The 16,921-nt window shown below is 40.3% G+C and overlaps 1 protein-coding gene across 1 annotated transcript in view; it reads left to right on the plus strand.

Moving 5' to 3' along the window:
• The first annotated feature begins 412 nt into the window (after positions 1 to 412).
• Positions 413 to 16,921, plus strand: part of TRUB1 (TruB pseudouridine synthase family member 1) — a 38,600-nt gene continuing 22,091 nt past the window's right edge. The window contains exons 1-3 of the mRNA XM_090278656.1: positions 413 to 727; positions 3,910 to 4,008; positions 11,401 to 11,456. Coding sequence (XP_090134782.1) covers positions 439 to 727; positions 3,910 to 4,008; positions 11,401 to 11,456 — 444 coding nt within the window. The 5' untranslated portion in view covers positions 413 to 438. The remainder of the gene's footprint in view (positions 728 to 3,909; positions 4,009 to 11,400; positions 11,457 to 16,921) is intronic.

Raw genomic sequence — 16,921 nt, forward strand, 5'->3', positions numbered from 1 at the left:
GGAGCCGTGGTTATTCACAAAATGCAACAGAGTCAGAATTTTAAGTTTTTAATTCTTGGATGCTGGGTCTTGTTAGTTCCGTAAGGGTGGAGGGCAGGTGGGATGTGAAAAGATTTCCCGCTGGAAATATACAGACTTAGTGTTCCGGTTAGGTAGCCTAGGACTTGAAATTCTAAATTACACCTACGGCACCGACCTCACACTGCCTAAGAAGCAAACGAGCTTATAGGAGAGAAACCACCTACTCCGTCAGAGCCCTAGGAAGGTACAGCCACCTGCCATCCCGCACAGGCCATGGACTACAATTCCCACAAGCCCTTGCGACCCCCTCCCCATCAGCACGGCTTCGAAGTCTGGGAAAGAAGGTATGTCGGGCGCATTCCTGTTGCGTCATTAGCGTGCGACTCCAGATACTAAACAGGTTTGGGTTGCAAAAGCATGGCAGCCGCAGAGGCGGCGGCGGTGGTGTCGTCGTCGTCTCTGGTAACAGACACAACCCCAGCCCCTGAAGCTGCAGGAACAGCTGCAGCAACGGCCGCCACCTCGCCAGCGACGGCTGCAGCCGCGGCGCTCGCGGCCGCGGCCAGGACCGGATCCGAAGCCACGGTCTCCAAGGCCGCTTTGGCTACTAAGCTGCTGTCCCTGAGCGGCGTGTTCGCCGTGCACAAGCCCAAAGGGCCCACTTCAGCCGAGCTGCTGAATCGGCTGAAGGAGAAGCTGCTGGCAGGTACTGCAGCCCGGGTGGGGGCCGGGCGCAGGCGGCCGCCGGGAGAGCGCAAACCGCCGAGTGCAGCCTGGGCTTTTCGCGCGTCCAAGGCTCAAGCGAGAAAAGGAAGGGAAGGGGCGAAAGGACCACAGCATTAGGTCTGGACAGAAATTTGGGCCGTCTCGGGCTTGGACTCGCCCTGACGTGAACTCTTGTAGCCTAGTTGGCAGCTGGCGCTCTCAGGGGAACAAAGCAAAACAAAACCCACGCACACACTAATAAACCTCAGCTCTTGAGCACGCAGACCAATTTTTCATAATCTGCCCCCCGAGGAGCCCTTTATTTGTCTCACGTAGATGAACCCCACCCAAAGGAAGCACCGACTCTGTCCCCAAAGCTGCATTAGAAGTATGTTGGAGATGCAGATAGTGCTTTGTTAACCAAGATTTAATGCAGTGGTTTTCGCATAGCGGGCGTAAGAATGGCTGCCGTCCCTAGTACGCGTGCGGATTCCTAATCCTTGCCCTCCCAGAGACTGTCATTCTAAGGGCCTGGGGTATTTTTAGGGAACTACTTTTAAACTACTGCGCCAGATAATTCTGGTGTCAGTCGTCTGTGGACCACATTTTGGAGAACACTAAATATAACCTGGTCACTAAGACCATTCTTTCTGTGTGTTGGTTTCATCATATACACCGGAAGAGTACTAACAAAGCCTGGAGGTTCTCTCGGTTCATCTGCCCAGTAGATCGTTTCAGACAGTGGCATCAAGGAGCCTTAGCCCTATTGGGCACTTACAATAAACCGGATCTGTGCGGGCCTGTAGGGATGGGAGGATGAGAGACAGTCCCTCACCCCTTACCTGAGCTGGTAGCCTAGTAGTTTCTGCAGCCTTTGGGGGGCAAACTATTTAGCTACATATGTAAGGACCCCCCAGAGTTTGGCCCTGGCCTGTCTTTCCATTAAACGTGCAGGAACTGTATTACATAGTTTAGTATCCACTGGCAAACGTGACACATTTTTAAAATGCAAAAACAAATTATTCTGATAAGACTTTGTTAATTAAAACATATACAATGCAGATTAAAGTGTGTTTTGACAATAGGTACACTCTTGCAGATGTTGAATTCCAGTTTTATATCTACTCATTCTTCTGTTAAGTTTTCCTTGTACTTTTGTTACCTGGAGGGATGGGTGGTATAGGAGATATTAAGAGGAGGACTTGCATCAGTGGCAAGTTCTGTGGTGTCATAGAGTTGTTTCCTTTCAGCAGAATTGCTGCTTTCATTTGGCCTGACTCGTTAGCTAAACTGAAGGCGTTTTTGTTCCTCAAGGTAATGATTACCATTCTTTGTCTCAGATAGGTTTCTGATAGGACCACAGCCATATCCTGGCCCTGGTTAATCTGCCTCCAAGAACTAAAGTTTCTTCTTGAAACTTGGTCAGAACATTGTTTCAGGGCATGGCTGGGCTATCGTCTGGAAGCCACTCACTCAGGTACAGAGGTTCTCATTGTTCCTCTCTGTTTCTCACATGGCTTGTGGTTGACCCATATTTATATTAGCTAGACCAAGCCTTCCCAAAGGCCTTTCTCACTGGCTGTTATAATGGCCTAGGAAGGCTCTTAAAGATCCAGATTCCACGGTACCATATTCTAATGCCAGCCAGGTGTGACAGCCAGTCAGTGGTCATGGCCGCTGTGTATTAACATATCTTGCCTTTTCTTACATCGATTCATGTCGCACTAAAATCCCTGCTCTTCTTTGTCTGTTTGAATCTTTCAAGACCTGGAACATCAGAATTTTATAGCTGGAGAAGACTTTACTGAAGATTCATTCATGCATAGTACCAGTAGGGTGTACCAAACTCTACTATAGTAGAGGTGGTATAATAGTATGGCTTCAAACTTGAAAGAGGTAAATTTGGACACAGAGAGGAGACAGTAAATTTATAGGCCTTCTTACTCCAAGGAATGTCAAATTGAAAATATAAGGAGTTCCCCCAAATTTTCTAATTCACGGATGAGAGATCCGTAATGCGTTGCAAGTGAAAGGAGGTTTGAAGCCCAGGTCAGGCCTTACAGGTTTATATTAAAGCAGCCATGCCCCTTCCAGGCATCGTGATGTCGTGCTCCGAGAGTGACACTAGGACTGTGTTCCAGACGCTATGGTTCTGTCTCTGTAGGGTGGTAATTACGTGGCGAGGCTGAGCAAGCAGCACAGTTTTTTCTGGCCATTTAACTTAGCTTTTCCACTATTGCTTTGCTCTCCCCCTTTTCCTCCTTCTGTCTTCTCTTTTCATTTTCTTTTGCTGTATCTCTTCTTGTTGTCAGTAGTCATAAGGAGGGTTTGATGGGCTTAGGTCAATACAGCTGTTTCTGCGCCTCTCCTTTCTTACTTGAAGTCCAGTAGCCAATATTCTTTCAATATAGTCTTAATAGGTCATAATAATAACAACAACTACTATTACCTACTCTTAGAGTGTTTTGTCATTTCCAAAGCACTTTCAGATAACATTTCAATGTATTTTTACAATAAGAATATGAGATCCTTTTTTTTTTTTTGTAGATCTAAATGCTTGAGAGGTTAAGAGGCAACTTAACTGTTACGTAGTACTTCCCACATAATCTTTTGTTGAGATATGCTTCTTTAAGGAATTGGGAGTTTTAGTTAGCAGAGAGGGACAATGAGTACAGATAGTTAGGGAATTGAACCCTGTACAAGATACACCCCCAGCAGTAAGTAGCTGGGGGTACAGGCGAAGAACACTAGGAATCAAAAGACGTTTAGAAAGGAAACTAAGGGTACTTAAAACTAGCTGCCTATATAAAAATTGCCTTCTTTTCATTATTCTCCATCTAACAGCCCACTGCCAGCAGCGGTTTACTAGATTTATATGGGTTGGCCTGGACATTTACCCACTTTTTAAAAACGTTTACTTTCTCCTGATGAGAAAATGAATTCTAGTTTCTAGACTCATTTTTGAATACTACTGTATTTTTTCCTAATATAGAGAGTATATCTACATTTTTATAGCTGTTCTTTGCTAGAAATGGTGTCATAATCTAGATATGTTAGGTTTGTATAATATTTTTCATTTGTTTCAAATACTCCATCCACCCTCCCCCCATATTTATGAAGACCCTACTTCATTTGTCTTGGCCTTGGAAATTAATTACCTTTTCACCCCAATTACTCTCCCAGAAGCTGGAATGCCGTCTTCAGAGTGGACCAAGAGGAAAAAGCAGGCTTTGAAAATTGGGCATGGAGGAACTCTAGACAGTGCAGCCCGAGGAGTTCTGGGTAAGAGCTGAGAATGGAAGTTTAATGTAGCTGTCACTTACTATCAGAAAGAAATATTGATTGAGAACAGATATGATAAAGATAAGACAAAGCCATGATATTTTCAGTCAACTTGGGGATATTTCAGGACTACTGGATTTATAGTGCCATCTTGGAAAGGACCCCTTAAATGACATGAGGTATATAAGGCTATTAGATATAGCCACTTTTAGCCCTGGCTGGTGTGGCTCAGGGGATTGAGTGCCGGCCTGCGAACTGAAAGGTCACTGGTTCGAATCCTAGTCAGGGCACATGCCTGGGTTGCGGGCCAGGTCCCCAGCTGGGGTATGTGAGGGGCAACTGATCAATGTGTCTCTCGCACATCGATGTTTCTCTCCCTCTCTTTCTCCTTCCCCTCCCCTCTGTAAAAATATATAAATAAAATAAAATAGGAAAAATAAGGTAAACAGAAATTAAAAACAGTAAAAAAAGAAATAGCTACTTTTATGAGTGGATAGGACTATGAGAAAGGGTTTGTATCTGTGTAGGAAAGAGTCAACATAGCAGGCCCCCAATCGCTCTTTTTAGAAAGTCTGCTAACGAAGTTGCCCTGCGCCGGTCACTGGAAACCTGGATTTGGGGGAGTATTCCCACCCTTCTTGATCTGATAGGGGTGGCTAATTCTGCCTTGACTGTATGAACAATGTGTTGATGCTCAACACCTGCTTTTCTTCTTGGGGTCTAGAATGTTGTCCCCCTCCACACAAACAGAGGATGCCTGAGTGATCATCCCTCTCATGTCCCTGCAATAAAAACGTGGGGTGCCGCTGGGTTTCCTTGAGCAGGAACATTGCATACATTACTGCTTTTTTTTATTGTTTGGGAGAGGAGCATACTCAAGTGTCCCCCGCCCGCCTCGTAAGAGAGAGAGATTGGATTTCTACTATGTCTTTTTCCCTTTCGATACAGCTATGTAACTTTACTGCCACTGTAGTAAATCTTAGTCATGTATGACACCTTCCAATGTGGAGTGGTCTTGGGGGCTTCCAGCAAGGGATATAGCTCTTTTTTTTTTTTTGTCCTATATAGAATCTAATCTCTGAGATCAGCTCTCTTGAGAAGGTGAACTTTATAGTTCCTGAGAGGAAGCCACTTTCTCTTGGAGACGTATTAGTTGATCATTTTATTGCTTGTGGAGGAAAACTGGTAAAATTTATTGAGGAGAGAAAAATCATTTATCTTTTTTTTAGTCCACCTTCTTTTTGGCTTCAGGTAGAGGTTCTGAAATCCATCTTTACAGACTGCTAAAATGTGTGTCAACAGGCTGGAGATGTTTTACAAACTTTTTCTGTAACTACATGCATTATCACAGAAATACGTACATTGGATTTTCCTCCTCTCCTCCTTTCCCACTGGAAACAATTTTCATGGAACGAAACTTACCTTTTTACATGCTCTGGAGATTCATACTTTATTTCATTTTTTAAAACTACTGATCATAATCCACCAAACTGATTTCATGATGCACTAATGGGCTGGGACTCGTGGTCTGTAAGTGAGCTACAGTATCCAATACATTTTTTTAGAGCTAAGCTTAGATACAAAGAAACAAAGAAACAACAACAACAAACCTGATCTAACTGATCCAAACGAAATGAGTGCATATTTAGAAGGAAAGGATAAAATTGATGGGCAAAATTATATTATTTGGGAAAATTAGAAAGAAGGTATGGTTTTGTATTTTCTAATGTTATAGATTTTATTTAGTTCATGTGGGAAAAATATGTTAAGACAGAAGCAAATACAAGGAAATCAATTTTCTTGAATTAGAGAACTTGAATAGGCAAATTTTGACGATTAATGCTACTGTTTTTTACTATTAATGATAGTCATTTGTGAAACATTTATGTTGTGCTTAGGACATTCATAAATTATATACTTTAATCCTTATTATAAACCTATAGGGTAGGTTTTATTATCCTCATTTTACAAAAGAAATGGAGACCCAGAGATAAAGTAATGTGTACATTGTCATCGTTAGTGAGCGGCAAAGTCAGGATTGGATTGCCCTAATCTGGGATGGCAAATACCTGGCACACCTGCCTTCTTCCCTTCTCCCGATCCCCATCGCAGGAAGTACCAGTCAGTCACAGCGTTCTTGGCCGTTGGTCCTCGATGTGGTTCCACTGTTCCTATCAGCTCAGAACTCCTTGAGTTGAAGCTTGTTTGCCATAACCGTTCTGTCCTGCTATTTCCCAGGGCACAACACCTTCAGTATGAGAAGAGAGAGGGGAAGACCTGCTGCTGATTTGTAAACAGACCAATTGCATTAATTTCTGGTGGTTATTAGTCATTGGTATGTAGTGATAGTCAAGGCAGTGAATGAAATAAGTTTATTTTCAGCACTAAAACTTAGGGATCTTGTTCAAGCTTCCAGTTTAGTGTTATGAAGGGGGGCGTTTGGCTGAGATTTGTATGTTTGGAAGAGGTTGCATTGGAAATAATTTTTCATTTGCAGGCTTATTTTATATTTGAGTGCACAAGGACTTTTATGATGATATAATATGTTCATATGTCAGATTTATGATTTTTCTTCTAAAGCCGATGAAGAATAAAGTTTCCAATGAGAAATAAAGTCAAAACAAAAAAATGGTATTTAGTCACAGCATAAGGAGTATTTGTTGTCTAAGTATTTCTATAGACTTTTAAGAGAAATTGATTTGGGGGCTCTCATCTTACATGAATTTTTGTACTGGCTGCTTTATGTACTAATTACACACACCCTGGGAAAAATCCCGTAACTTCTGTGAATGTCAGTTTCTTTCTCTCTTAAAAGGGTAATATCTACCATAACTCAGAAGGTTTATTGAAGTAGCATATGAAATATTTATAATATAAAGATATATACTATACTCTGTGAAGTACTTTATAAAAGCCATTAAAAAAAAATAAAACTGGACCTGTGTGATAAAATATACTTTCACTTTCAACATTTCAGACTGTTTTGCCTTTTTTTTTTCTTTTTGGTAATATTAATGGTACAAATTTAAGAATTTAGCTGAAAATTTAAGGCATAATCGGAAATTCAGGTTTGTAATTCTACTAACCTATTACATAGATTTAATTCTCTAAAGTGGTCTTGCAAAATCCTGTGATAGGCAGAATAATGGCCCCCTAAAGCTATCCACACAAAAGGGAGTTACAGCTGCAGATAGAATTAATGTGGCTGATCAGCTGACTCTAAGATAAAGAGATTCTCCTGGAATACCTAAGTGGGCCCAGTATAATCACACACAGTTTTTTTTTTTTTAACTTTATTTTTATTGTTTACACTATCATTGATATCCCCCCCCCGCGTCCCCTTTGCCCACCTCCACCCAGCCCTGGTCACCCCCTTCCCTCGGCCATCACCACACTGGAGTCTGCGTCTATGGCTCATGCATACATGTTCTTTGGCTAATCCCTCCATCTTCTTTCTTCCAGTCTCCGCCCTCCTCCTTCCCGACAGCTGTCAATCTGCTTCTGTATCCTCACCTCTGTTTCTCTTTTGTTGTCAGTGTAAAAGTGTGAGAGGAGGCAGAGGAGAGAGAGGTGGCAATGGAAGCAGAGGTAGCAGTGGCTCACTTGCTGGCTTTGAATAAGAAAGAGGGTCACAAGCCAAGAAATGCGAGTGCCTTGTGGAGGCTGGAAGGGGCAGGGCCACTCCCCTAGGAAAGCTCTAGAGACAGGGTCTCCCCTGGGCCACCGGAAAAGAACCCAGCCACACCTTGGCTGCTTGATACCTTAATTTTTAGTGTAATAAAACCCACTGAGACATCGGACTTCCAGAACTGTGGGATGAGTTTGTATTGTTTACCACTAAGTAAACTGATACACCCATTTATTATAAATCACTTAAAGTAGAAACTAATCTTCTCTATATAACTTTTAAAATTATTATTTTTTAACTTTAGAAATTATAAAGTCACAGTGTCAAAATTAGGAAATATTATAAAAACAAAGTTGAAAATAAGTTATCCATTTTCCACCTTCTAGTGATAATTATTAACATTTTTGCTGTGTTTCCTTCTAGCTTTTTATCTATGCAAATTTTTTAAGTTGAGCTGTTCTACTATATGTACATTTGTATCCTTTTTTACTTACATAATAACATAAGCATTTTGTCATGTTAATTAAAAAAACTTTGTAAAAGTTTTTTTCTTACTTGAGGAAAAGTTGATAAATATAGTTGTATATATTTAAAGTGTTGATATTAATATCAGGTGTCTTCTCCAACCACTATGATATGAAATTAGAAATCAGTAACAGGAGGAGAGATGGGAAACTCACAAATATGTGGAAATTAAACAGCACACTTCTGAACAACCAGCGGGCCGAAGAAATCAAAGGGAGACCAGAAAATGCAAATGAGAACGGCAGCACAACATACCAAATCTTACAGGACGCAGCAAGATGGTTCTAACAGGGAAGGGAACATTATTTTTAATAGCAATGTAAGGTGCTGTCATATGGGTAATACAATTTATTGAACCATTTCCCTATTTGAAGTCATTGAAGTCATCAGGATTTTGTTAGTAGAACTGATTTTTGTGAGGAATGTCTTTATGAATAAAACCTTTTCTGTGTTTGGGTTATTAAGATAAATTCTCAGAAGTGGAAAACTGTAAACCTTTTAAGATGATTGTAAGGGCATCTTAGAATTAGATAAATGATAGTAGGAACTTCCAACTGCAAAAAGCTTTAGAATTACACGTGGAATACCCTTGCTTCCCCTACAGTGGCTCTTGTTTTATTTGAAGTCTATCTTTATGATATGAGAATAGAATACTAGGCCATTTGGATAGGTTTGGAAATAGTGGGTGTTTTACAAAGAAACATTTGAGCACAGAAAATTTGGGAGACAGAGAAAGCAAGCAATAATCGAGACAGTGCTTGGTGAAGCCTATCATTCATTCATCCTCTTAATTCGCCACACGTTTTCAAACTGTTGGATCTTTGCCAATGCTATTTTTCTCAGATAAACGTCTCATCTCTGTCTTCTTTAATTGTAGAAATCCTACTGGCCTTTCCAGGCTCAGCTGAAATGCTGTCTCCTACATGTGAAGCCTGCCCACTTGCTTTTTTATGTTGGTAATGTAAAAGTTCATCCTCTACTTTGTTTTTGTTAACTCACTGGGCTGAAACCAGGTCTTATTCATTTCTGTACTTGTACAATAAGCACTAAATAAAATTTGGATAGATTGAATGGGAAAAAGTTGAGTAAAATTTTTGTCCAGTACACTGACCCTTGAATGAAAACTGTTGGTTGGCTGGGTTTCAACTCCAGGTCATTTTTGTGTGTACCACTTCTGTGTTAGTCTTCTTAAAATTCTGCTTTCACTAACCACCGAGCTTCCGTGGGCCTTGGTTTTCTTGGATACAAAGTGAGATGGTTAACCTGGATTATTAAAATACCCTCTTGCTGTAAATTTTATTATTCCGGATTACTGAACTGGCAGAGAAATGAGTTCAGCATTTCAGCCATGACAAAGCCAAACATGTCAGCCTGCTCTTAAGCCCCCCCTGCACTCTTATTGATAAACCCACAGTGCTCATCCTTGTATCTGAGAACATGCTTGTATCCTTAGGACATGCTTCTCTCTTCGTGTTCAAATCCTATACGTCCTTTAAGGCCTAACTCAGACTGTTTGAAATGCTTGAGTGAAGTGTTCTCCGGCCTCTTTAGTCACTTAGTGTGCTCCCTCCTTCCCTCCCACAGCAATTGTTTTCTCTGTGTTTATTTTGACACTTAATCATGTACTATCATATTGTTATATTGTGTTATTCACGCATTAATTCAGGGAACATTTTTTTTTTTGAGCACTTGTGATTTCCCTTGTCTGCATCCCCCTCCACCCCCCATGAGATTATAAGCTTTTTCAAAGTCAGAAAATGTGCTGTTCCATTTGACTTTTTCTTGGGACTGTCGCAGAGAAACACTAATGGGTGGTTCTTGAATGATAGCTGCAGCAGCTATCATTCGAAGAGTATTGTGCTCCACAGTGCATACTGGAGGCAGTTTTTTATCTTAGTCCCTGAACTAATATGACTCTTATCATGGAAGTTTAGAGGGGGTTTGGGATGGACTTAGTAAATGAGTTGTGATTTGAGCTGGGTTTCAAAGGGTGGACTTGGAGTACTTCAGGAAGGAGTTGGTACTGTAGGCACTGGGACCCTGTTGAGAATTGTTGAGGGGGTGGGGCTTTGTAGTGTACAATATACATCTTCAGAAATGGTATGAATTGGTAGAGGAACGCATAGGATGAAGGGAAGCCAGGTTTGCAGTGGCTTAGACAGATTTTGGCTGGTGGCAGGCAGCGGGAAGAAAGCCTAGATGAGTACGGTGTAGGGAGGATGCAAAGGAAAGGGTCTGCTCTGGTACAACCTGGTTTAAATTTTTATTCCACCTTGTACCTGTTATGAGGTGCTAGGCAAAGTTCTTAGTGTATGTTTCAATTTCCTTACCTATGGAATAGGGATAATTGTATTGCCGTTTAGGGTTGCTATAAGGATGAAATGAGCTAATGAAAGGAAAACATTTAAAGTGGAATTTGATAAATGGTAAACTCAGTGAGTGGTAGCTGCTGTAAATATTCTTGATAACTAAGTCTGCCTATCATCTCTCCTTTCTTCTTGTAATTCTGAATTGTGGTGGTTATATTGTGTTCTTATACAAAATTGTATCCATTGAGACAATACTTCAATTCTTACCAAAATTAACTCACTATTTAATGAAGAAATGATTATATCCTCTCATCCTCAGCTGGTGAAATTGTTATATGGTTACATAATGTTTGACATTGAAGAGACAGGTGGGCCATTGCTGTGCTTTATATATGGTCTGTACGAACATATATTCTCCAGGCTCTCATTTACCATGTAGTCGTCTTTGTGTTTGGTTGATTTGTTACGTTTCTGCTTTCTTGGTTGTATACTGCTGGCAAATAATCATCTTTAAATGGTTTATTAGCTATGATGATAGCTTTTGCTTTGTTTAATAATGAACTCTGTCAAAAGACCATCAGACCATGGTTAATTGTACCATGTACTTTTCACTGATGCCCATAAAAAATTCCAGTGAATCCTTAAAGAGTTTTCTAAAACTTTTATTATCTAAATGACTAGGTTGAGGTTTCTATCATGTTTTATACTTTAGAGAAGAAAAAATGTCTCTCTCCCATTCCTCCTCAGAATTTTTTAGTTTCATGACAAATTCAACTGACTAGAGTCATAGGAGCCCTCAAATTATGCTAAATATATGCTCTATCCAACTTTACATTACAGGTGCCAGGAAATTTTGACCACAGTAGGTAGATATTTTAAAAACCTACTTTCAAAATAGAGTGTCATAATATTTCTTTCTTTGCTTTGTAGTGGTTGGAATTGGAAAGGGGACGAAAATGCTGACCAGTATGTTGTCAGGGTCCAAGGTAAGAATACAGACATGGTGCTGTTTTTCCTTTTTTTTCTGCATAGTTTTCTTAATGATATGTGTTGGATTTATCAGTTAAAAAATAAACTATATCAATTGCAAGAGTGAGTGTCGATCCTGAGTATTCATGACAATATCGATAATAGTGATATTTGAGAATTAAAAATTTTAAGACTTTAAATTAAAAATTCAAGGTTGAAAGGCAAATGTGACTTATAGAAGCAAAAACTCTGCTGTGCTCATCATTTAAAAAATTATATCTAGTTTTTTATATAATTATATTTCTTAGATGAAAGGCAACTTATAGATCATAAATTCTATTGGCAGATTTTTATAGAAACAATACCATTTTGTAAAACATGCTCTTTTCAACGAGAGACATGCTTTGTTCAGTGGTTGCTAATTTTGCTAAAGAAAAGAATTGGGCTTCTTTAAGATGATAAATTACATCATTCACCTATTACAGTAGCCTTGACTAAAGCCTTGACTTTCAAAAGCCTTGAGGCTCTTGAAAGGGGCGAGAGGAAAGGTTATGCCCCAACGTGGGAGGCCTGAGGCTTGTGGATTGCTTCAGGCACTCGGTGAGTAACCTGCAGGAGCAAACAGCAGGATGAAGGGACGTCGGAACAAGATGTCAAAGTGGTTAACTTTCCTGGGCCTTTCAGGTTTTCCTTAGGAAGAATGATTTGATCCTCTCTAGGGTCTCTTCCAGCTCCGAGAGATAATAACATCTGTATTCTAATTAGTTACTAGGTCATACTAGTTGGGGCTGGGGACCAGAGAAAATGCCCACGGGAAGAACATTAATATGCCGTTAGGTAGAGAAGAATTAGAGCAAGCTCCTGGGCTCAACTGTTTGTTTTAAAACTGTTGCTCTGAATGGGGTATAAATAGTTGGTAAAGTGATTTTTCTCTAAATTGTTTCTTTAAAAAAATTTTGGTCAAAAACCATTTAAAATTTTTTTTAGTGCATTGCAGACTAACTGATGACTTTTGTAAAATACAATTAAAATGTTATGGCAATGTTAAATTGCTGAATACGTTTCTAAACACCCTCATTTTCTGAACTTAATCTTGTCCTGGATATTGGACCTTGGACGACACGTCGAGTGGCCGTGATCTTGACACCGATGGACAGCCGGTCCTGGCTGCGGTCCCAGGGTAGATGTAGCTAGGCCATGGGACTGGAACCTGGGAGCCTGACCGCGTCCAGGCCCTGGGACACTGAGGGCGTGACACGCAGCCAGGCAACACCTTTGTGAACCGCCTCGGCCATGGCAAACGCGTCCCTGGTATGGCGAGGCTGCGCTGGACTGAGCTCCGGCCTTTGGATGCTCTGCCCGGGGTGCTGGGTGCCGAGGCCCTGGTCCTGGCTGCAGTGGCCCTGCGGGGTCCCCAGGGTCCCTGTACTTGGGCTTTTGGTTCGGTTGCCCTCTGCTGGTGGGCGCTGGGTGTGGGCAACCGCTCCATGCCAGGACGGGCGCATGGGAGGTGCAGGGCCCGCAGCGCTGCCTCCAGGGAAGATGGCGCTGGGGAAAGTTCGTACACTGAGCATGTGCGTGGCGAGCCAGATCCTTGACGAAGAGGGAAGGAGCCCTCCTGCCCGCTTGCTTGGGACCTGCCCTCAGAACGTGCACTGGCCTGTCCGCCCGTGGGCCATGTGACTTAGCCTCCAGGAGCGAGTCTGTCTCGCTGACATGGTGGAGTACTGGGGAGTCCCCTCCAGCCTGGGCGCACCAGGCCTTGCCGGCCCAGAAACTGCGTGGCCAGTGGTGGCACCGCCTCCAGGAGGCAGCCTGACGCTGGAGGACAGCTGGGAACAGACAGCGGCCTGGATGACCGCTTAGCAGCCACCTCGAGCTCTGAGGGTGGTACTTGACAATGGAGCGGGAACTCCAGGCGCTCCCCTTTGTTTTGGTCTTGCAGAGGATGCTGGGTTTTGTCTGGGTTTGTGGAGATGAGCTTTGAGATGGGGAGCTTCCCAGAGGACTCAGCATCCAAATAAAAACCTCTTTCTTTTCTCAGCAGCCTCTGCCTCCAGAGTTTGCCTTTTGGTGGTGGCCGGCAGCTGGACCCCATTTTTGTTCACTTACAGCCTGAGTAAGCTTTTCTTAAAAAGCCTCGGAGACATTGCCTTTGACAGTACATTTTAGTTATCAACTGGCGTAAAACCTGTGTCTTTCAGTTGGAACAGATCTTAATGCCTTAGATAATGGGAGAAGAATTTCAATGTGTCTTGCTCTGTAATCTTCACAATGGTGTTGAAAAGTCACAGAATACAAAAATGGTGTTAGAATGCATTAATTTGAATGTTTTATAGTAAAATTGTAATTATGCCTAAATACCAGCACACGGAATTTAGAATGTTTCTGATACATGTTTTTTGTCAGCTTGTTAATATTTATTTCTTAACTACAAAATAGTAATTTTCATGTAGGATAATGGATGATTTTTATTTTCTTTTTAAACATGATTTGGTATTTCCCAAAATCTTGACAATGAATAAGTGACTTTTATGATACAGAAAGATATATTTACATTAAGGAATTTGGGTGTTCCCAAGATAAAATATTTCAAGTTCATTGGAATATTTATTATCCACCTCTCCACCCTCAACCACAAATACACACAAAACACACTATATGTTACTGGAAGGTTTTACATGTAAATTCCAGGCATATTTTCAGAAATATGACTGGAAATGTAAATACACTGTTAGCCCTGGCTTAAGCTTTATTTATCACAAAGCATTTTGGTTTTCAACTAGTAACTTAAATAGAAAGTCCTAGGTGCATCTTATTACAAAAACCTAGTTTTTTGGTATTTCACGTTTCACAATAGGATTATTATCTCATTAGCTGTTTGTATTTTTTATACTTTTAATTTTAAGATTATGTATTTGTTGAAAAGTTAAATTATTTAAATTTTACTTTTAACTTTGTTGAAGATTACATTTTTCTCAAAAGCAGTTAAATTTTTAAAAATAAATTTTGTTTTTAGCATGGAAAGAATCTTAGAGATCCTCTTATTTAGTGACTTTCAAAACTTTTTTGACCAAGACCCAAAGTAACAAATTCATTTTACATCATGACCCTGTATCACCTAAATGTGTAAAAAACAATTTATCATGGAAGTTTGACCCTATGTACAATGTACTCTTGATATTTTTCTTTCTGTTTCATTAAATATACATGTATTTTTAATGCCTGCAGTCTCCTAACTAGGTGCAGACCTGCTGTTTGACCTGATGTTTACTCTTTTTTCCACTTCCTACTCTTAAGATAAATTTTTATTTGTATCACAGAAAATTAGATATATAGTATGTGTAGGGTGGAGTTAACTTGAGTAGAAGTATTTAGTAATAGGATGGCAGATATTCAATGTTCATGTTTCAGCAAAATCACAATCCACCCTTTCCTCACCACTCAATGGTCTGACACTTTTCTGTTGAACCAAGAAACATCCCTAGAATCTTCAGCACAATGCTACTTCATACAACCACTGTAAATAATGGGTGGAGTACTGACCTTGTCAATAAAATCTTTAGCCCATTAGGTAATTTTCCTTCCATTTTGAAGATTAGAGACTATTCAGACTATATAATTCCTTTTTTTTGCATTTCTTTTCATTCAGATCAGGTAAGATTTAAGGAAAGAGTCTTTCTTTGTCTTTATTAGTTTCCTCTTCCATCTTACAGAACACTTTGTTCTACCAGTGATCATGTTTCTCTTTATTTATGTATTTATTTTTTATTTATTTTTTCCATCACCATTTCTCCTTCTATACCCTATTCCACCTCCACCCACCACCCTCTGCGCTCTCCCCACAAGGACCACACTGTTGTCCATTTCCATAAATTCTTTCTATATTTTTAATTTTTCCTTTTTTTGCTATTTCTCTTGTCACTTATTTTTTCACTGCATTGTCTTTGGGGATTACATGTGTCATGTGTATAAAAAGCCCATAGGTTTTCTGTACAGTGCCCTGTGTATAGAAGTCGCTCAGTAAATGCTGTTGTTGCTAATTCCAAGTATTTCATCCATCCCCAAACCTCTCCCTGCGTTCCAGACCTATTGGATCTAACTGCACGTCCCATAGACACCTGTTGGAAGTCTTCAATACGTCTAATTTCATTTCTCTTATCTCTCTGTATGATTTCTGGTAGTCTAGGCAAAACACGGCACTCACCAGAAACAGGAAGCATGCCAGTTCTTTAAGGGAGAGACAGCTTCTCTGGACGTTCAAGTCAGAAAGAAATGTCTTACAGTGAGAGATACTGAGTGACAGATAGATGCTGGTTCTCAAAAATAGTTTTATAACAGATGTACATCTGAATAAAATATGACCTAAGTGAATTGCTCCCGAGAAAAGTTAGGCCAATGTGTCCCTTTGGCCTGACTTGGAGAGTAGGTTACCTAGAGGAAAGCAGCGGATATGTAGTCCTTTACTATCTTCTCTAAATTACACTTTCTGGAACTAGTCATTGAGCAGAAGCTGGATAGCAGGTATTCTTTGAAGTAACACACATTGGTGGGGTTTTGGAATGTTCTCTTTATTCACTTTATATATTGCTGATTAAAGTTGGTTACTTATGTATGTTTTAGAAACCAGATGAGCAGATGTAAGGGTTGCTGTTCTGTTATGAAATCACTGATGCCATATAAAGACTCTAACTTGCATTTTCCAGATATAAGGCTACTCCTATATCTATGTGGAGCTACTCCATAGTATGCCTGTAGGAAAAGCCAACATTTCCTCTGAAAGCAGCTTTGTATCCCCTCCAGCAGTTGAGCAAATGTTATTGCTTGAGTATATAAGATGTGCTCAAAGGGCTGTAATGTACCCCAACTGTGCAGTAGCATTTTTAGGGTAACCAGTCAATGTCAACTCTCAAGTGTGACTTGAATAGTGCTCCTGTGAAATATAGCCAGCTTGCTAAGATTTGAGCATTTCTAATACGCTTTCTCCAGAGGTTACTCCCATTGGTACCTTTTTTATACTCCATTACTATTCATACATTTCATAAGTACTATATTGAAAATTTTGAAGGGCTTATACTTAGGAACTGTACAAAATTATTCTTTTAACGAAGACATTCAAAACCACATGTTTTTAGTTTAGTAGTTTGTTCTTTTAATGTTCTTCCTCATTCTAAATAATATCCCTATGTTTGTGAAATGAAATCACAAACTTTCAAAATCAAACCAGGAAAAGCAGTGCCTAGTTGAGTTGGAAATAATTATGTACACTTTCAGTAATACAAACATTTTCCTTTCTCCAGAAGAGAAGTCGGTTTGTTTCTAAAGTTATCTAGTTGTGCTCAGGGAGCTTGCGGATGAGTGAAGTAGAGAATACAGTAATATTAGTATCAGTGAGAAACCACAAATCCCAAAGAATACAGTTCAGTGGAAACTTCCTTAAAAATTCTACAGGAACCCCATTTGTTTTGTGGTTGTGGAACTA

The sequence above is a fragment of the Furipterus horrens genome, unplaced genomic scaffold (assembly GCF_987537825.1).
Source record: "Furipterus horrens unplaced genomic scaffold, mFurHor1.1.pri manual_scaffold_5, whole genome shotgun sequence".
NCBI lineage: Eukaryota > Metazoa > Chordata > Mammalia > Chiroptera > Furipteridae > Furipterus > Furipterus horrens.